The 14,372-nt window shown below is 49.5% G+C and overlaps 1 protein-coding gene across 1 annotated transcript; it reads right to left on the bottom strand.

Moving 5' to 3' along the window:
* Positions 1-487: 487 nt before the first annotated feature.
* On the bottom strand, positions 488-4,424 carry NKX3-2 (NK3 homeobox 2). The gene is made up of 2 exons (XM_006208086.3): positions 3,660-4,424; positions 488-2,174 (listed from the first exon to the last, which is right to left on the bottom strand). The coding sequence occupies exons 1-2, from the start codon at positions 4,123-4,125 to the stop codon at positions 1,648-1,650; spliced, it is 993 nt and encodes a 330-aa protein (XP_006208148.2). The 5' UTR covers positions 4,126-4,424; the 3' UTR covers positions 488-1,647.
* Between the last annotated feature and the right edge of the window lie 9,948 nt (positions 4,425-14,372).

The following is a 14,372-nucleotide window of genomic DNA, read 5'->3' as shown; positions in this document are numbered from 1 at the left end:
ACACATTAGCTCCACGTTCTCCTCTAACCGCTTCGGGATTCCAGTGAGAGTTTTTGCTAGCCTATTCTCGAAATAATGACCAGACGGCTTAGAGAAAATGCTCAGAAAATCGAAAGCAAAGAGGATGCGGGCAGGTGGAGGAGTGAACAGGTTAGGGTGGGAGATGGAAATTGGCAGCGAGTTGCTATGAACCCTTTCTAGACTCTGAAACCAATGCCCACGAGAAAAAAGGGACTCCTAGGTATTGCTCTGGATTCAGTGGGATTCCTACGTGACTCCTGCAAAGTCCTGGAAATAGCGATTCCCTGAGCTGCGTGGGTCTAAACTCTTCCCGGAATTGCGCATCAAGGGCGGCTTCCGGAAGGGGCTGGGCATCTGGTCCAGGACTGAAAAGAGGTTGGCAAAATGAGCCCCAGGTATTTCCACGTTACCGGTTCCCCCAAAGCCGGAGAGGGAAAGGCTCAGAGAAAACACGGCGTCCAGAAGGGCATGTTAATCTAAAAGTTTATAAATTAAAGGGAAAAAAATACAACGAATAGAGCTTCCAAATTTCACAAATCTTTTAAAAGTTAATACTCTAGTTGAGTGCACAGTGCCCTTAAGGAGGCGAAAAGCGGCGAGGTTGACATGAGGTTGACAAGATCACCTGTCTTAGGGGCAGGGACAGGGATAGGAGAATCCTGGGTCAGGACGCAAGAGTCACGGAGGGTGGACAGTAGAGACAGAGCGTCCAGCGGCCGAATTGCGGAGGACGCCAAGGAAAGGCTGGTCAAGGATATTCACATTGAATACAAAAATAACCGTCATTTGAATACAAACAACTGAAAAGTGCTACAAGTTTTAACCGCCTTTACAAAAATAAAAGAAAGAAAGGAAAGTCTGAGAAGGGCTCCTGGGTTTGCTTTCTTCTGGTTCAGGGGCTCCCAGGAGCTCCCCGCGTTGGTCGCAGCCCTGGACCTCGGAGAGGGAAGATGCGGGGCAGTTGCCCTGCCCTGTGCTCAGAGGCTCCGTTCTATACATTCAGCACCCAATCGGGCGCCCCCACCCGAGCTGTGACACCAGGGAGGGGTGGGGCGGAGGGCCCGTAAACCAAACCCTTCACGTTTCAATGAACCCCTAGCCTGGGGCTCCCTGGGGCTGCCAGGGTTCTGCACCCCTTTGTAACAAATGCAATTTCCAAAAATAATAGATATGTAGATACACATAGATTGGTAGCATGGATACCATGAACTAGTGTGGCCTAGCGCACGAAGCTCCCAGCAGGCCTGAAATTCTGGGATTCAGGCTATGTGGTCTCCAGGAGTTCTCTCCGCTCTGGGGAAAAGCCTCCCCAGGCAGACACAATCCAAATTCAACATTGTGGTGGTAATAAATAATGTCCAAGGGCTTCCAGGCAGGTGAGAGGGAAACAGGGCCTCTAGGTCACCGGATGCCTCTGTTCAAACCAGAAAAAGGCGCCCCCCTCTGGGTAGACCCAGTCCCACAGCCAGGGCAAACGTCCTGGAGAGCAGAGACAGGGCTGGATTTCATCTTCCACTTGCCTCTTCGGTGGCGGGGCGCCGTTGTGCAGGGCACAACCTGCGCAGCCATCAGCGCCCGTCCGGAGCTGGGGCGCGGGGATCTTCCGTTGCCTCACCCTAGGCCGGCTCACTGGGTGCCCGCAGCAGCTGCGCAAGTGGAGAGTGCCCAGCCGGGGAGGCAGTAGTAAGGGTAATAGTAGGAGGGCTGCAGAGGCAGCAGCGAGGGTGGCCGCAGCACCTCTCCGGGCAGGTACTGTCTCTGGTCGTCGCGCACCAGCACTTTTACCGCCACCTTCTTGGCAGCGGGCGCCGAGGCCAGCAGGTCGGCGGCCATCTGCCGGCGCTTGGTCTTGTAGCGACGGTTCTGGAACCAGATCTTCACCTGCGTCTCGGTGAGCTTCAGCGACGCGGCCAGGTCTGCGCGCTCCGGCCCGGACAGGTAGCGCTGGTGGTTGAAGCGCCGCTCTAATTCGAAGACCTGCGCGTGGGAGAAGGCGGCGCGCGAACGTTTCTTGCGCGGCTTGGGCGCCGCGGGCTCCTCCTCCTCTTCCGCGCCGCCCGCCGGCCCTCCGCCGCCGCTGCCTCCGCACAGCGCGGGCACGCGTGCGCCTCCCGTGCCAACACCATCATCCTCGGCCCTCGGGCTGCGGTCGCCTGCGGACCCAGTGGGAACAGAAACAGGAGACTGTCAGTGCCGCAGAGGGGTGAGATCGAGCCTTAATTAGGGGGCGGGTTGGGGGCGGAAATACACTTTGATCTTGCCCGAGTGGTGGGGAGGGCCTGGAAACTGCGGGTCCAGGAGACAAGTCTTAGAACCCCATGCCACTCACTTCCTGCATTTAGTCTTTTTCTGAGCGGGCAACTGGACTGAGCCGCTGTATGAACGCTGGGCGACCGAGATCCAGCTCCCTGCCCTCTCTGGGCCTCAGGCTCCCCTCAGCAACAATGGGGCATTGGGCCCTGAGCATCCTCGCAAGACTTCTCCGCTCTAAGCGCTGAGCCCTGGGTTTATAGATGGCGTTTCAGACTCCCACCTCGGGCTCACCCGCCTCCCCACACTCACGCTCACACACGCATCGTCGCAGCACACACGTGTTGGCTGCACGTAAAGGGAAAGTGGGGAGACGGATCCAGGAGACTGAAGTATGCGGAGTCTTACGTCTCATTCACCCGGAACTGTGGGAAGGCTGTGGCAATAGAATGCGCCAAGGCCATGGGTAGGCTTCTCCCTCTGTCTTCAAAAGGCAATGAAAGGAGAGCTGAGGACTGAGGGTAAAGGGGCTGTCCCTGCTTTAAGTCCTTGGACCCTAACCTGACGCCAGCTCCCCTGCTTCCCCGCTCTCCCGTAGCACCCTAGCAGAGAGGTCCAGCACTGCGTTGGGCAGATACTATTTGCTTGTAGTCAGCGTGAGGCCTACAGCATTGTCCAACCGACAGGGGTCTTTCTGACCCAGTGACAAGCCAGCTCGTGGCTGAGGAGGTCCCTCTTCCCCAAGAGTCTGGGATGACCTAATCAAGCCCATCTGCCTTCAGTTGGCCTCGGGGTTTGCCTCCAGCTCCTGAGTCCTCAGCCCAGAGCAGCTCTCCCTGCCCTGGGGTCTGGGAAAGCGAAATAAGCCCTCCTCCCAAAGCTCGGGCTTGGTTGGCCTCGGGCCCACTTGAAGGTGTCCTTCGCTACATATCTTTGAACGTTGGGCCGGGCTCTGGGACCTCGAGCTAGGTGGGTTTCTGATCTCTGGGCCAGGGCCAGGACACTGGCTACCCGAGGTCTCTGGGCCCTTCGCTCTTCCCTTTCACTGACTTTCGGGATTTGGAGACAGACTCAGCCGAAGGCACTGGCGATGGGCTCAAAGCCAGGGAGCAGTGGTTCTCTCTCACCCTAGTCTAAAGCACACTGCCCCTGGACGTCTGAGGCTTCACCGCAGGACGCAGGGTTCCGAGGAGTTTCTCGGTTCTCTTTCGGGCTCAGTTGTTGGAGGGTTAGAATAGTCCGTGCCAGCGCGCAGAACTTAGGGTCTTGACCAGCCCGGGGGGCCCCAGGGTGTAGAGGGCTCGCAGCAGCCCCACCCCCCTCGGCGTGGTTGCCCTCCTTGCCCAATCCCTCAGCTGGGCCCCCTTCCCCGTGAAGCCTTAGCAGACCTGAGACGCTGGCCGACATCTCACTGTCGCTCCGGCCCGCGGCTTCCTCCTCCAGGTCCTTGGCGGCGGGCAGCTCGCAGACCGGCTGGCCGAGGCCGAGGGTCCCCCCAGCACGGCAGGCCCCGCTGGCCCCCGGCGCATCCTCGCAGCGCCGCCCACCCTCGTTCTCCTCGCTCATCGCAGAGTCCGAGTCCCAGCCGCCCGGGCTCTCCGCGGTCCGCCCCACAGCCGTTCTGGTCCCGGCAGGCGACGCCAGCAGGGAGTCCTCGGCGCCCCCCAGCGCGCCCGCGTCTGTCTCCCCAAAGAGCCGCCAGCAACAGACAGCGGGCGCCGAAGCCACTGCCACTGCCGTGCCCCCGAGTACCGGGCGCCCCTCCGGCGCGGGCAACCCTCCGCGCTCCTCTTTCTTGTTAAGGATCGCCTGGATGGAGAAGGGCGTCAAGGTGTTGGCGCCGCGCACAGCCATCTGCGCCGCGGGCCAGAGCGGCCGGGCGGGCGGCTGGGGCGCGGGGCAGCTCTGAGCTGGATGAAGCGCGCGGGCCGCCGCAGCGCGAGTGAGCCCCGCGCGCGAGGCCCCTGCAGCCCACTCCTGCGCTGCCCAGCAGCCTCCGCCCCCCTCTGGCCCCGGATCAGCGCCGACCCTCACCCCCACTTCCGAGGCCCACCGCACCCGGAGACCCCCTCCCCCCAATCCAGCGCCAGACGCTCTCCTTTCGCAGCTCAGCTGGATTATCTCATCGCCTCGCGCCCTTAGGGGCGGGCCGGGGTCTGCCCCTCGGAGGACGTGGGGGGAGGATCAGCGGAGCCCCTCCGCGGCTGCAGTCCCCTCCTGAGCGCCTCCGGGGCGCACGGCCCGAGTCACTTTTCTTTGCGCCTCTGTCTCTTCCCCTTCTGCAGGATTTCTCTCCAGGCTCGTCCTCTCCTTTTTCTGTTGGGCCGGCTCTTCCGGAGCCCACCCCCGGCAGCGGCGGCGGCGGCGGCGGCAACAACGACCGCGGCCTCTGGATTCCGACAGACGCGGGGGCACCTTTTTACCCCCTGCCCTGGTTTTATCTGTTTCTTCTCTCTTTCCTTCCCCAGCGTTCCAGCGTACCCCCCTCCCGTCCGGGTGTCATTCCTCACTTCTGAGTGACAGCCTCAGGCCACGCCCCTCCACTGGGCTGTCCCGGGAGCTCCCGGCTGCCCATTGGTTGGCTCCCGCTGGGCGACGTTGCCTAGAACAGACAAAACTGGGCACGTTGCGCGGAGAAAGTCAGGGTCTGACTTAACCCCTTTCCTCCCAAGCCTAGTCCTCGAAGCATCCATCCTCCAGCAACAGGGAGGCTCACCCACCTAGACAAACTGTCCGAGAAAACTTGCTTCTTACTTCTACAGATGTTATCTGCCTATTTGAGCACTTTTATGGAACACGATATTTAGTTGAGTTAGATGGCGACGGGGGGACCCAAGATAACGCAGTTCTGTAAATCGCGCGCATAGTTTCTGTTCTCTAGGAAGGTTTACGAGTTCGAAGAACAAAATGTTGCTTCTTTTCCCCTTACAGTTTCTCGGCTTCCTCACTGTTAATTCTTTTCTCTGAAATAATCAGTTAATTAAAATCACTCTAGAAATATTTTTCTTTCCTCTCCGAATTTTATTTGACTCAATTTCTATAGAGGAATTAAAAAGAAGAAGATGGTACAGATAGAACTAAAGTTAGGCGAGAAATTGGAAGGCATCTTTGGGAGAGTTTCTGGAAATTGCGCGATCATTTCCCTGGGTGGTCAATGCTGAATTTACTTGGAGTTTGTTAAATTTTACACCAAGAAGAAAATGAAAAAAAAATCAATTTGTTCTTTATTCTGTTACTGGTGAGTTGAATAAGATTAGAAAAAGATATGTTTTTTGTTTAAAAGACTATCTGGGAATTACCATAGAAAAGATCCCCACCTAATGACAGTAATGCTCTTTAAAAAAGTTATGCATTGTCTTACGTAGTAGAAGGAGCCAAGCTAAGAAACACAAATATTGTGGGTATATCAAAACATTTGTTACTTATTTATATTATTTGTTTTCAAATAAAAAGTTTGCTCAAGTAACATACTTTACCGTCTTCCATAAATTTTTACCAAAGGTTTGACTTAAAACCAAATACACAATTCAAACCATTAAATAAGTTTAGAGAACTGTGATTTTAATTTAGTAAATGGCTGGGATTGGTGTTTTTGGTGCCACTAAAAGAAATGACATTCGCTCATGCAGCTTTCTTTTTGGTGGTTCTTGTTCTGCACCGCAGGATGAAATACACACGCTAGCTGTAGTGTTCAGGGTCTGTGTGTGGGGGGAGTCTTCACAGCATCTGTATTTTCTAGCATTTCAGCCACGTGATGCTCTTTTGCATCCAAAATACACTACAGTGCAGGTTCTGTAGTGTATTTGGGGGGAAAAACTCACCCTTGAAGAGGTCATTGCCCTTTTATAGCTCTTTACAGGCTACTTCAGTTTTGAGGGAAAGTGTTTAAATTTGGTGTCAGTAGGCGGCAAGTATAAGGAACTGGACGCCCTTCAGGCCCGGTGGGAACAGAACAGAAAGCTTACGAGGTTTCAAAAGAAAGCTCTTCTTTCCTTCCTCCCGCTGACCTTCATTTATCCTCTAAATTATCCCCCTCTCCCACCACCTTGTACAATTTGCTGTTACTCTCTTGGGGCGAGCTGAGGAGATTGATTGACACAGGTCGCTCAGAAGATGAGAAACGGGCAGGTGTGAACTGTGTGTCCCTTTGTGGGGTTAGGACTTGGTGTGGACAAACTAGAATGAGTCTGGACACACAGGCAGGCAGAGATGCTTGGAGGTTGAATGACTGAGTATGAGAGTAAGTTTGGGGGAGTTACACAAATGCTTGAAATATAATCACCACTTACCCCCAACTTTTTTTTTTTAAAAAAGGAACCCCAAATCAAAGTAGAATATACTCCTTGCCACAAACTTGGGCAGAGGTTTTCGAAGCTTAGAAAAATGCGGTTTGGTGATTTTGAGTTGTCCGGAGTGAGTGTGTGTGTGTGTGTGTGTGTGTGTGTGTGTTTGTGTGCGCGCGCGCCAAGAGTGTAAGAAAGTGGCCGCTTTCCGAGTCTTCAGGAGGCGCACAGCGAGGGAGGCTCGTGTCATCTCGGGCAACTGCAGCGGTTAGTCAACCTCTAGGTCTGGGGAATGACTGCAGGCAGGGCCGGGAGTAGGGTGTTGGAGGAGAGTAAACACACTGGTCTGGAATTACCACTAGAAGCTGCACCTAATGAAGGATTGAGTGGTAATGAAAAGGCTTTGGGGCCAGAGAGCGGAGGTGGTCTGATGCACCGAGATTTCCTCGGGTACCTGCAAAGTCGAGGCTGGCATGTGGGGGTGTGTGGCGAGGACTCAGCAGGTCACCGCATATCGCAGGGCTGCAGATAGGTGGGAACAGGGGCGCGTCCACGGGGGCGCGCCGGGGCAGGGTTTCCAGCCCATCGAGGGCGATTTGCTCCGGACATAACCGCGAGCTCCGGGAACCCGCGGCTGCCGCAAGCGTCTGAGGTTCGGTCTGCGCGGTGCTCCGGCCTGGTCCCGCCCCGAGAATCTGCGGAGCCGGGGAGCCCCCGCTGCCGGCCAGTCTTCGAGGAGGCACGCTCCGCGTTGGTGCCTTCTTCCCCGACCCCGCGCCCAGCTATTTCCCAGTCTTCTCCCCTCCCTTTCCGTCTTCCACCCTCCACCTCCTCTTCCTCCTTTGCAGTCTGGTTCCTGCGCGCCCCCTACGTGCCGCGCCCTCCAGCCCCCGGGACAGTCTAGAGCCGCAAGGCTGCCGGGAGGTGAGGCTTCCGCCGGCGGAGCGCAGAATTGGGGTGGGAGAGCCGAGGGGGCCGGATGGGGAGCGCGACGCAAGCTGCTGCGCACACTCCCGCGCCCTCCGGTCCCGAGTCCGCTGGGATTTTCCGGTGGGGTCCCGCACGCCGGGCGCCTGCCGCCCTCCACCTGCGCCCTGGGCTCGGGGAGGAGACCGCCGGCTGCGCCCAGAGCAGCCTGAGGGCGACCGCCAGAGGCTGCTTTGCAATGGGAGGCCCCGCGGGTTTCTCAGACGCCGACGGCCTTGACCGGAGTCACCTGCTGTCTCTGGACCACGGTTTCCAGTCCTTAAAAACGAAGGTTTGTACCCGGTGCCCTCTGAGGTCGTTGCTGAACTGCTCGAGTTGGCAGGCAGAGAGGGGACGCGGTGCCAGCTCGCCTCGCGGGAGCCAGATCTAGGCAGGCCGCGCCTAGGACTTAACATCTCTCCCCATCCGCAAGCTCTCGTGGGCACTCTTAAGCATCTGAAGCATCTCGAGCGTCAAGCTATCCGCCACTTTCCCGCCAGCAGACACTGACACCTGGGTTTCTGAGTCATCTGTTTCCAGACCCCACCAGAATTTTTCACGCACATGGTCCAGGTGTATCAGACCATTATTATGGGCCAAGGTAGTTTTATATTTAAATAAATGGTGTGCACCAGCAATGTGCCAAGAGCTACAGCTTACTGTTTTATTTAATCACTCTGAGGGTGGAGTGAGTAGAAAACATTATTATCCCCATTTTACAGATGAAGAAACTGAGACCCATGGAATTTAAATGACTTTAGCATTAGTAAGCAGCTAAATCAGGATTCAAATCTGACTTCGTCTCATGCCACCCAGTTGGATTTTCTACTCTAAACTTTTTCCCTCATAAACCTGCACATTTATTCTAATTAAATGTTTCTCATCGTTTTCCTTACTTATTTCTATGTGATGCATTCATCAGAAAAGGAACTTAAAACTTAAGGAAATCAAAGATTCAGGCAGGCAAATCTAACGATTTTTTTGGTTTTGTACTTTTGAAAATAAAAGAATGCTAAGGCCTGAGGATCTGACCCTAAACCTTGTTATGTAGAAAGAAACACACCAATATGACGATAATCAATAAACTAAACCGTGTGTAGAGGGAGACGGGCAGGTGTTGGAAGCTCGTTGAGTTCCGAAGTATGGGGACCTGCGGTATGCTCGAGGCTCTGAGATGCTGCCATACATCCCCACGGAAGACGTTTTCCCTTTGGAGCTTAGTTTTCTTACCTGTAAAAAGCCAGCGTTGGCAATCACCTCTCAGGTATATAAAGAAATGTTCAGACTCCCGAACCGGCCTGGGTACAGTAGAGGACGAACGCCACCTAGCGGGCACCCCTGCGGGATGTACGGGTACCGATGTAGAGAAGTAGTGTGGTAGGTAGAGCCAAAAAGAGGACGTTGGTTTATGAAACGGAGTATTTCCCTCCAAGCTTTGTTTCCCCAATCTCATGTTCTCAGGGGTATAGTATCGAAGGTTTTCCATGTTAAAAAGCTCACCCAGACACAGTCCGGATCCCCAGTGAAGATGCCCCTCACTCCAGGGCAGGGAGAGAAGATTGGGCGGTTGCAGGGGGATCCCAGAGCCCTGCTGGCCTGATAACCTGCTAGATTCCTCTCTGCTGGCTCCCCGGGCTGTCCCGCGCGCGAACTGGATCCAGGCACCCGCAGAATGGCTGTTCAGGGTCCAGGCAGCCTGCGTGATTTAGTGGAGCCATAGACAGGCTCTTCAGTTTTTTCAGAAATTGACTTCTTCATGAGACTAATCGGAGTATCTCACCCTAAACGTTGGCAAGCTCAGGTATTACAAACAAGCCTGTCTTGTCTCTCATGTCTTGTTTTTTCCATTTGGGTTGTCAGTTAGACAGTAGGTGAATGAATGATGGTGCTCTTGGGGATGGGGTGGCATGAAGGAGGAAAAGCAGGTTTGCGTGGATAGAGGGGAAGATGCTATCTGCTGTTCCTTGTACTGAGTTTGCTTGTGAAATACTAAGAAGGTCTTCTGAATTTATTGTATTTCTGTCTGTAAGTAACTATCCTGGGCCCCCCCCCCCCCCATGATGTTATGCCAGATTCCCCTTGCAAAATTTCCCAACCAATTTCCCTACTGTAGTCTCTTCCTGTTGTTCATTTGTATTGAACAAGAAGTTCCTGAGTGCTTACTATATCTCAGGTACTGTTTGAGGCTCTGGGGCTCATGGCCCTGTAAGGCACTACCCTCAACAGGCTACCATTCCAGTAGAGAAGTGCCACCAAGAAACAAATGCCTACGTAAAGCAGTGGGCAAAGTGTCAGGTGGTGTGAGCGCTCTGAAGAAAATTAGAGCAGAGCAGCGTGACAGAGGGTGATTTGGGGCTATTTAATTTTTCAAATTTAGATTTTATTTTTTTATTTAGGTTTTTATTAAAGTATAGTTGTTTTATTAGTTGCAGGTGTACAACATAGTGATTTGATATTTGTATACATTATACTCCATTTAAAGTTATTATCAAACATTGGTCCTATTCCCTGTGCTGTATGATACATCCTTGTTGCTAACTTATTTTATACGTAGCAGTTTGTATCTATTAATCCCCTACCTCTGTCTCCCTCCTCCCCCCACCCTCTCTCCATTGGTGACCACTAGTTTGTTCTCTGTTGGTCTGCTTCTCTTTTGTTATACTCATTTGTTTGTTTTATTTTTCAGATTCCACATGTAAGTTATAATATACAGTATTTGTCTTTCTCTGTCTGACTTACTTCACTAAGCACAATGCCCTCCAAGTCCATCTTTGTTGTTGCAAATGGCAAGATTTTATTCTTTTTTATGACTGAGCAGTATTCCACTTTGTGTATATGTGTGTGTGTATATACACATACACATATATATATATGGTATATATATACACATACACATATATATATATGGTATATATATATATATCACATCTCCTGTATCTGTTCATCTGTTGATGGACACTTGGGTTGCTTCTGTATCTTGACTATTGTAAATAATGCTGCTATGAACATTGGGGTGCATGTAACTTTTCAAATTAGTGTTTTCATTTTCTTTGAATATATACCCAGGAGTGGAATTGCTGGATCATATAGTAGTTCTATTTTTAATTATATGAGGAACTTCCATACTGTCTTCCATAGTGGCTGCACCAGTTTACCTTCCCACCAGCAATGTGTGAGGGTTTCCTTTTCCACACATCCTCGCCAGCACTTGTTATTTGTTGTCTTTTTGATGATGACCATTCTGACAGGTGTGAGGTGATAGCTCATTGTTGTTCTCATTTGCATTTCTCTGATGATGTTGAACATTTTTTCACATGCCTGTTGGCCACTTGCGTGTCTTCTCTGGAAAAATGTCTATTCAGTTCTTTTTGCTCTTTTTTTAATTGGGTCATTTGTTTTTTTGATATTGAGCTGTATGAGCTGTTTATGTATTTTGAATATTAACCCCTTTGTCCATCATATAATTTGTAAATATTTTCTCCCATTCAGTGGGTTGTCGAGGTTTACTTTTATTTTAAATCATTTTTATTGATATATATATTTGACACATAATATTGCATAATTTTTCTATTTAACTACAGTTTATTTACAATATTTGTTACTTGCAGGTGTACGGCTTCAGATTCTTTTTCATGGGTTATTACAAGGTACTAAATATAGTTTCCTGTGCTATATGGTAAATACTGTATAAATTTAAAGTGTACAACATGTTGAGTTGATACATTTGCATCTTGCTATAGGATTGTCCTTTGCACTTCTAGCATGTCACGTATCTATCACTTCTTTTCAGTGGTTGGAATAACTAAGATCTAATCTCCTAGCAAGTCTGGTGATTATAATACAGTATTGTCGTCTCTGTTCCCTATATGGTGCATTAGATCTCTAGTGCTCGTTTACTACTCATTGCATCTGTCCTGTCCCTCTTAAACTTCTGTCCTGTTCCCCCTCTAACCCCCTGATAATCACATTTACTGCTAAAGATTCATCTTTAGAAAGAAGATACTAGAATATGTTTCTATGTTGGTATAAATCATCCAATGAAGAAGACAATTGATAATGCAGGAGAGAAGAGAAAACGGTAAAGCCCTTAAGAAGTGAAAGGGGTTGGTTTTTGGTAAAGATAATGATACAGATGCTTATAGGCTATTGCAGGGCTTATCACAGTGACTGACAAGGAAGTGATGATAACCACGGTTGGCATTTACTGAACACATACTGAGATGCAGGTCCTGTTCAGATGCTTAACATTTATTACTGTATTTAATTCTCTCGACAAGTGTGAGGCAAGCTGAGCACAGAGAGTGGGGCAGGGAGGACTAGAGGGGTAGGGAGAAGGTGAGAAAAGCCATTTAATACAATGGGAAGGGAAGAATTCAGGGTCATAAGGTAGAACAGCTGAGCAGGATTGAGGGTGTATTTGAGATTCACATCCATGACCTAAAAGTGTGACCATTTAGCACAGGTGTGTGCTTTTCTCCAGCACAGGGTGGGTGGACAGTTGGGCAACTCAGGGTTGGGGCATTGCTGGACCTCTAATAAGAGCAGCCTGGGATTTAAGGCTGTTTGCAAAGGAGGGTTTATAATCAGGGAACCATGGAACCTAAGCTGGGTCAGGGCAAAAATAATGACACAAGGAAAGTGATAGATTTAGGATCAATGAATTAGAAGTCCTGGAAGAGTGAACACTTGCCGGAGTCTGAGTATTAGGGATATGAGTTGGAAAAAGGAGTGGTCACAGATTTGGGTACCAAGTCAAGTTTCAGAGGTCCTCTGGTATCCATGACCCCAAGCTCCAGGGTGATAGCAGGGGGTGGAAGCACTGATTCCTGGAGGTGCTGCCTCACTTCCCCAGCTCCTAACACAACAAGTGACTCGCTGATGTCCCTCTGAAACCCCTCCGAACCTTCACCCCTGTTCCTCCCACCTGTGTGCCGTCTGTCCCATGCCGCACTGTGGAGATCCCACTGACCCACCAGGTCTGGGAAAGAACATGGAAACAGGAAAAAGTGCTATTTTAAAAAGCTACTGTTCTCTACCCGGCAGGCTCAGCTCACATATTATATTACTTTAGTCCTAAATCCTTCTGGAGGCTCCCACCCCTATGTGTTGTGACCTTTTCCTCCTGGAAACAAGGAAACTCACTACCTTAGAATGATTTGTCAGCGCTCCCCCTCCCCCCACCGCACAGACCTGAGCAACTTGTCTTTAATTAAACTGACTCATCCGGGCAAGTTGCCACCCAGTGATGATAAAGAAGTGCCATTCAAAAGAGTGGCTTTTTAGAATAGAGTTTCCTAAATTACAGCCCTTTCATACCCCCTTTTCATGTTTTTGCCCTCTGTGTGTTTCCATCTGTAGTGTCTATTTACTTAATACCTTTATTTAAATGACTACCTTTTAACCTTGGAAAAACACCTCACTTTTAAAAGAACCTTCATATAAATAACATATAGATAATATATATGTTTGCATATAAATATACATATGGAGCATCAGTAACCGCTTACCAAATGTAATCTTTAAAAAAAATGCATATAGAATGCTGAGAAAACAGTATTAGTAAACTAGCTGTGTATACTAGGATGCTGAAGGCTCTGGGCCTGGGGCTGGCTCTCTGTTATAAGGACACATTGACAAGAGCTGGAGAGTTGTTACAGCTCACTAGCACCAACCAGACCTCCTCTCTGACATGTTAGAAAGACTAGAAGGGAACTAACTCAATAGAAATGTGTAGGCAAGTTTCCCTAAAGACGTACGCCAGAATGCTCATAGCCTCAGTTTCCAGTTTCCAAAAACCCGGAAATTACCTAAATGCTCATGAAGAGTAAGATAAGTCTCAATTTCATTCCTGGACATATATCCAGGGAAAACACTAATTCAAAAAGATACTTGCACACCAATGTTCATAGCAGTACTATTTACAGTAGCCAAGACATGAAGGCAACCTAAATATCCATCTACAAATAGATGATTGGATAAAGCACTTGTGGTATATATATATATATATATATATATATATATATATATATATACACACACATACATACATACACACAATGGAATATTACTCAGCCATAAAAACAATGAAATAATGCCATTTGCAGCCACATGGATGAACCTAGAGATTATCATATTAAGTGAAGTAAGTCAGACAGAAAAAGACAAATATCATATGATATCACTTATGTGGAATCTAAAAAAATGATACAAATGATATTTACAAACCATAAACAGACTCACAGACAGAAAACAAACTATGGTTACCAAAGGGCAAAGAGGGGGAAGGGAGGGATAAACTAGGAGTTTGGGATTAACGGATACACATCACTGTTAGATAAACAAGGACCTATTGTATAGCACAGGGGACTTTATTTATTTAAGACTTAAAAAACCGGTTTATTTTGGTAGTTATGTTTGCATTCATTATATATCCTTTTTTCTTTTTTACTATTTTTTAATTTTATTTTTTATTGAGGTGCAGTTGATTTACAATGCTTGTTTCAGGTGTACAGCAAAGCAGTCCTGTTATACATATATGTATTTTTTCCTTTCCAGATACAGGGAACTATAATATCTTCTAATAACCTATAATGGTAAAGAATTTGAAAAAGAGCATATATCTGTATAACTGAATCACTTTGTTTTACACCAGAAACTAACACAACACTATAAATCAACTGTATGTCAATGAAAAAAATAGGTAAGTCAAGTGTGGTACATGCACAGTACAGGATGCTTGTCAGCCACGAGGACAAACCACTCTGAGGGAGGGCAGCTGTGTGGATACCTTGTAAACACTCACCCTGGCGTCCCTGATGCCTAGAGTGGGCCTAGCACGTGCTGGAATCTTAG

This window comes from Vicugna pacos, chromosome 2, assembly GCF_048564905.1.
Source record: "Vicugna pacos chromosome 2, VicPac4, whole genome shotgun sequence".
Taxonomy (NCBI): domain Eukaryota; kingdom Metazoa; phylum Chordata; class Mammalia; order Artiodactyla; family Camelidae; genus Vicugna; species Vicugna pacos.
This window is presented reverse-complemented; position numbering and strand designations above follow the sequence as displayed.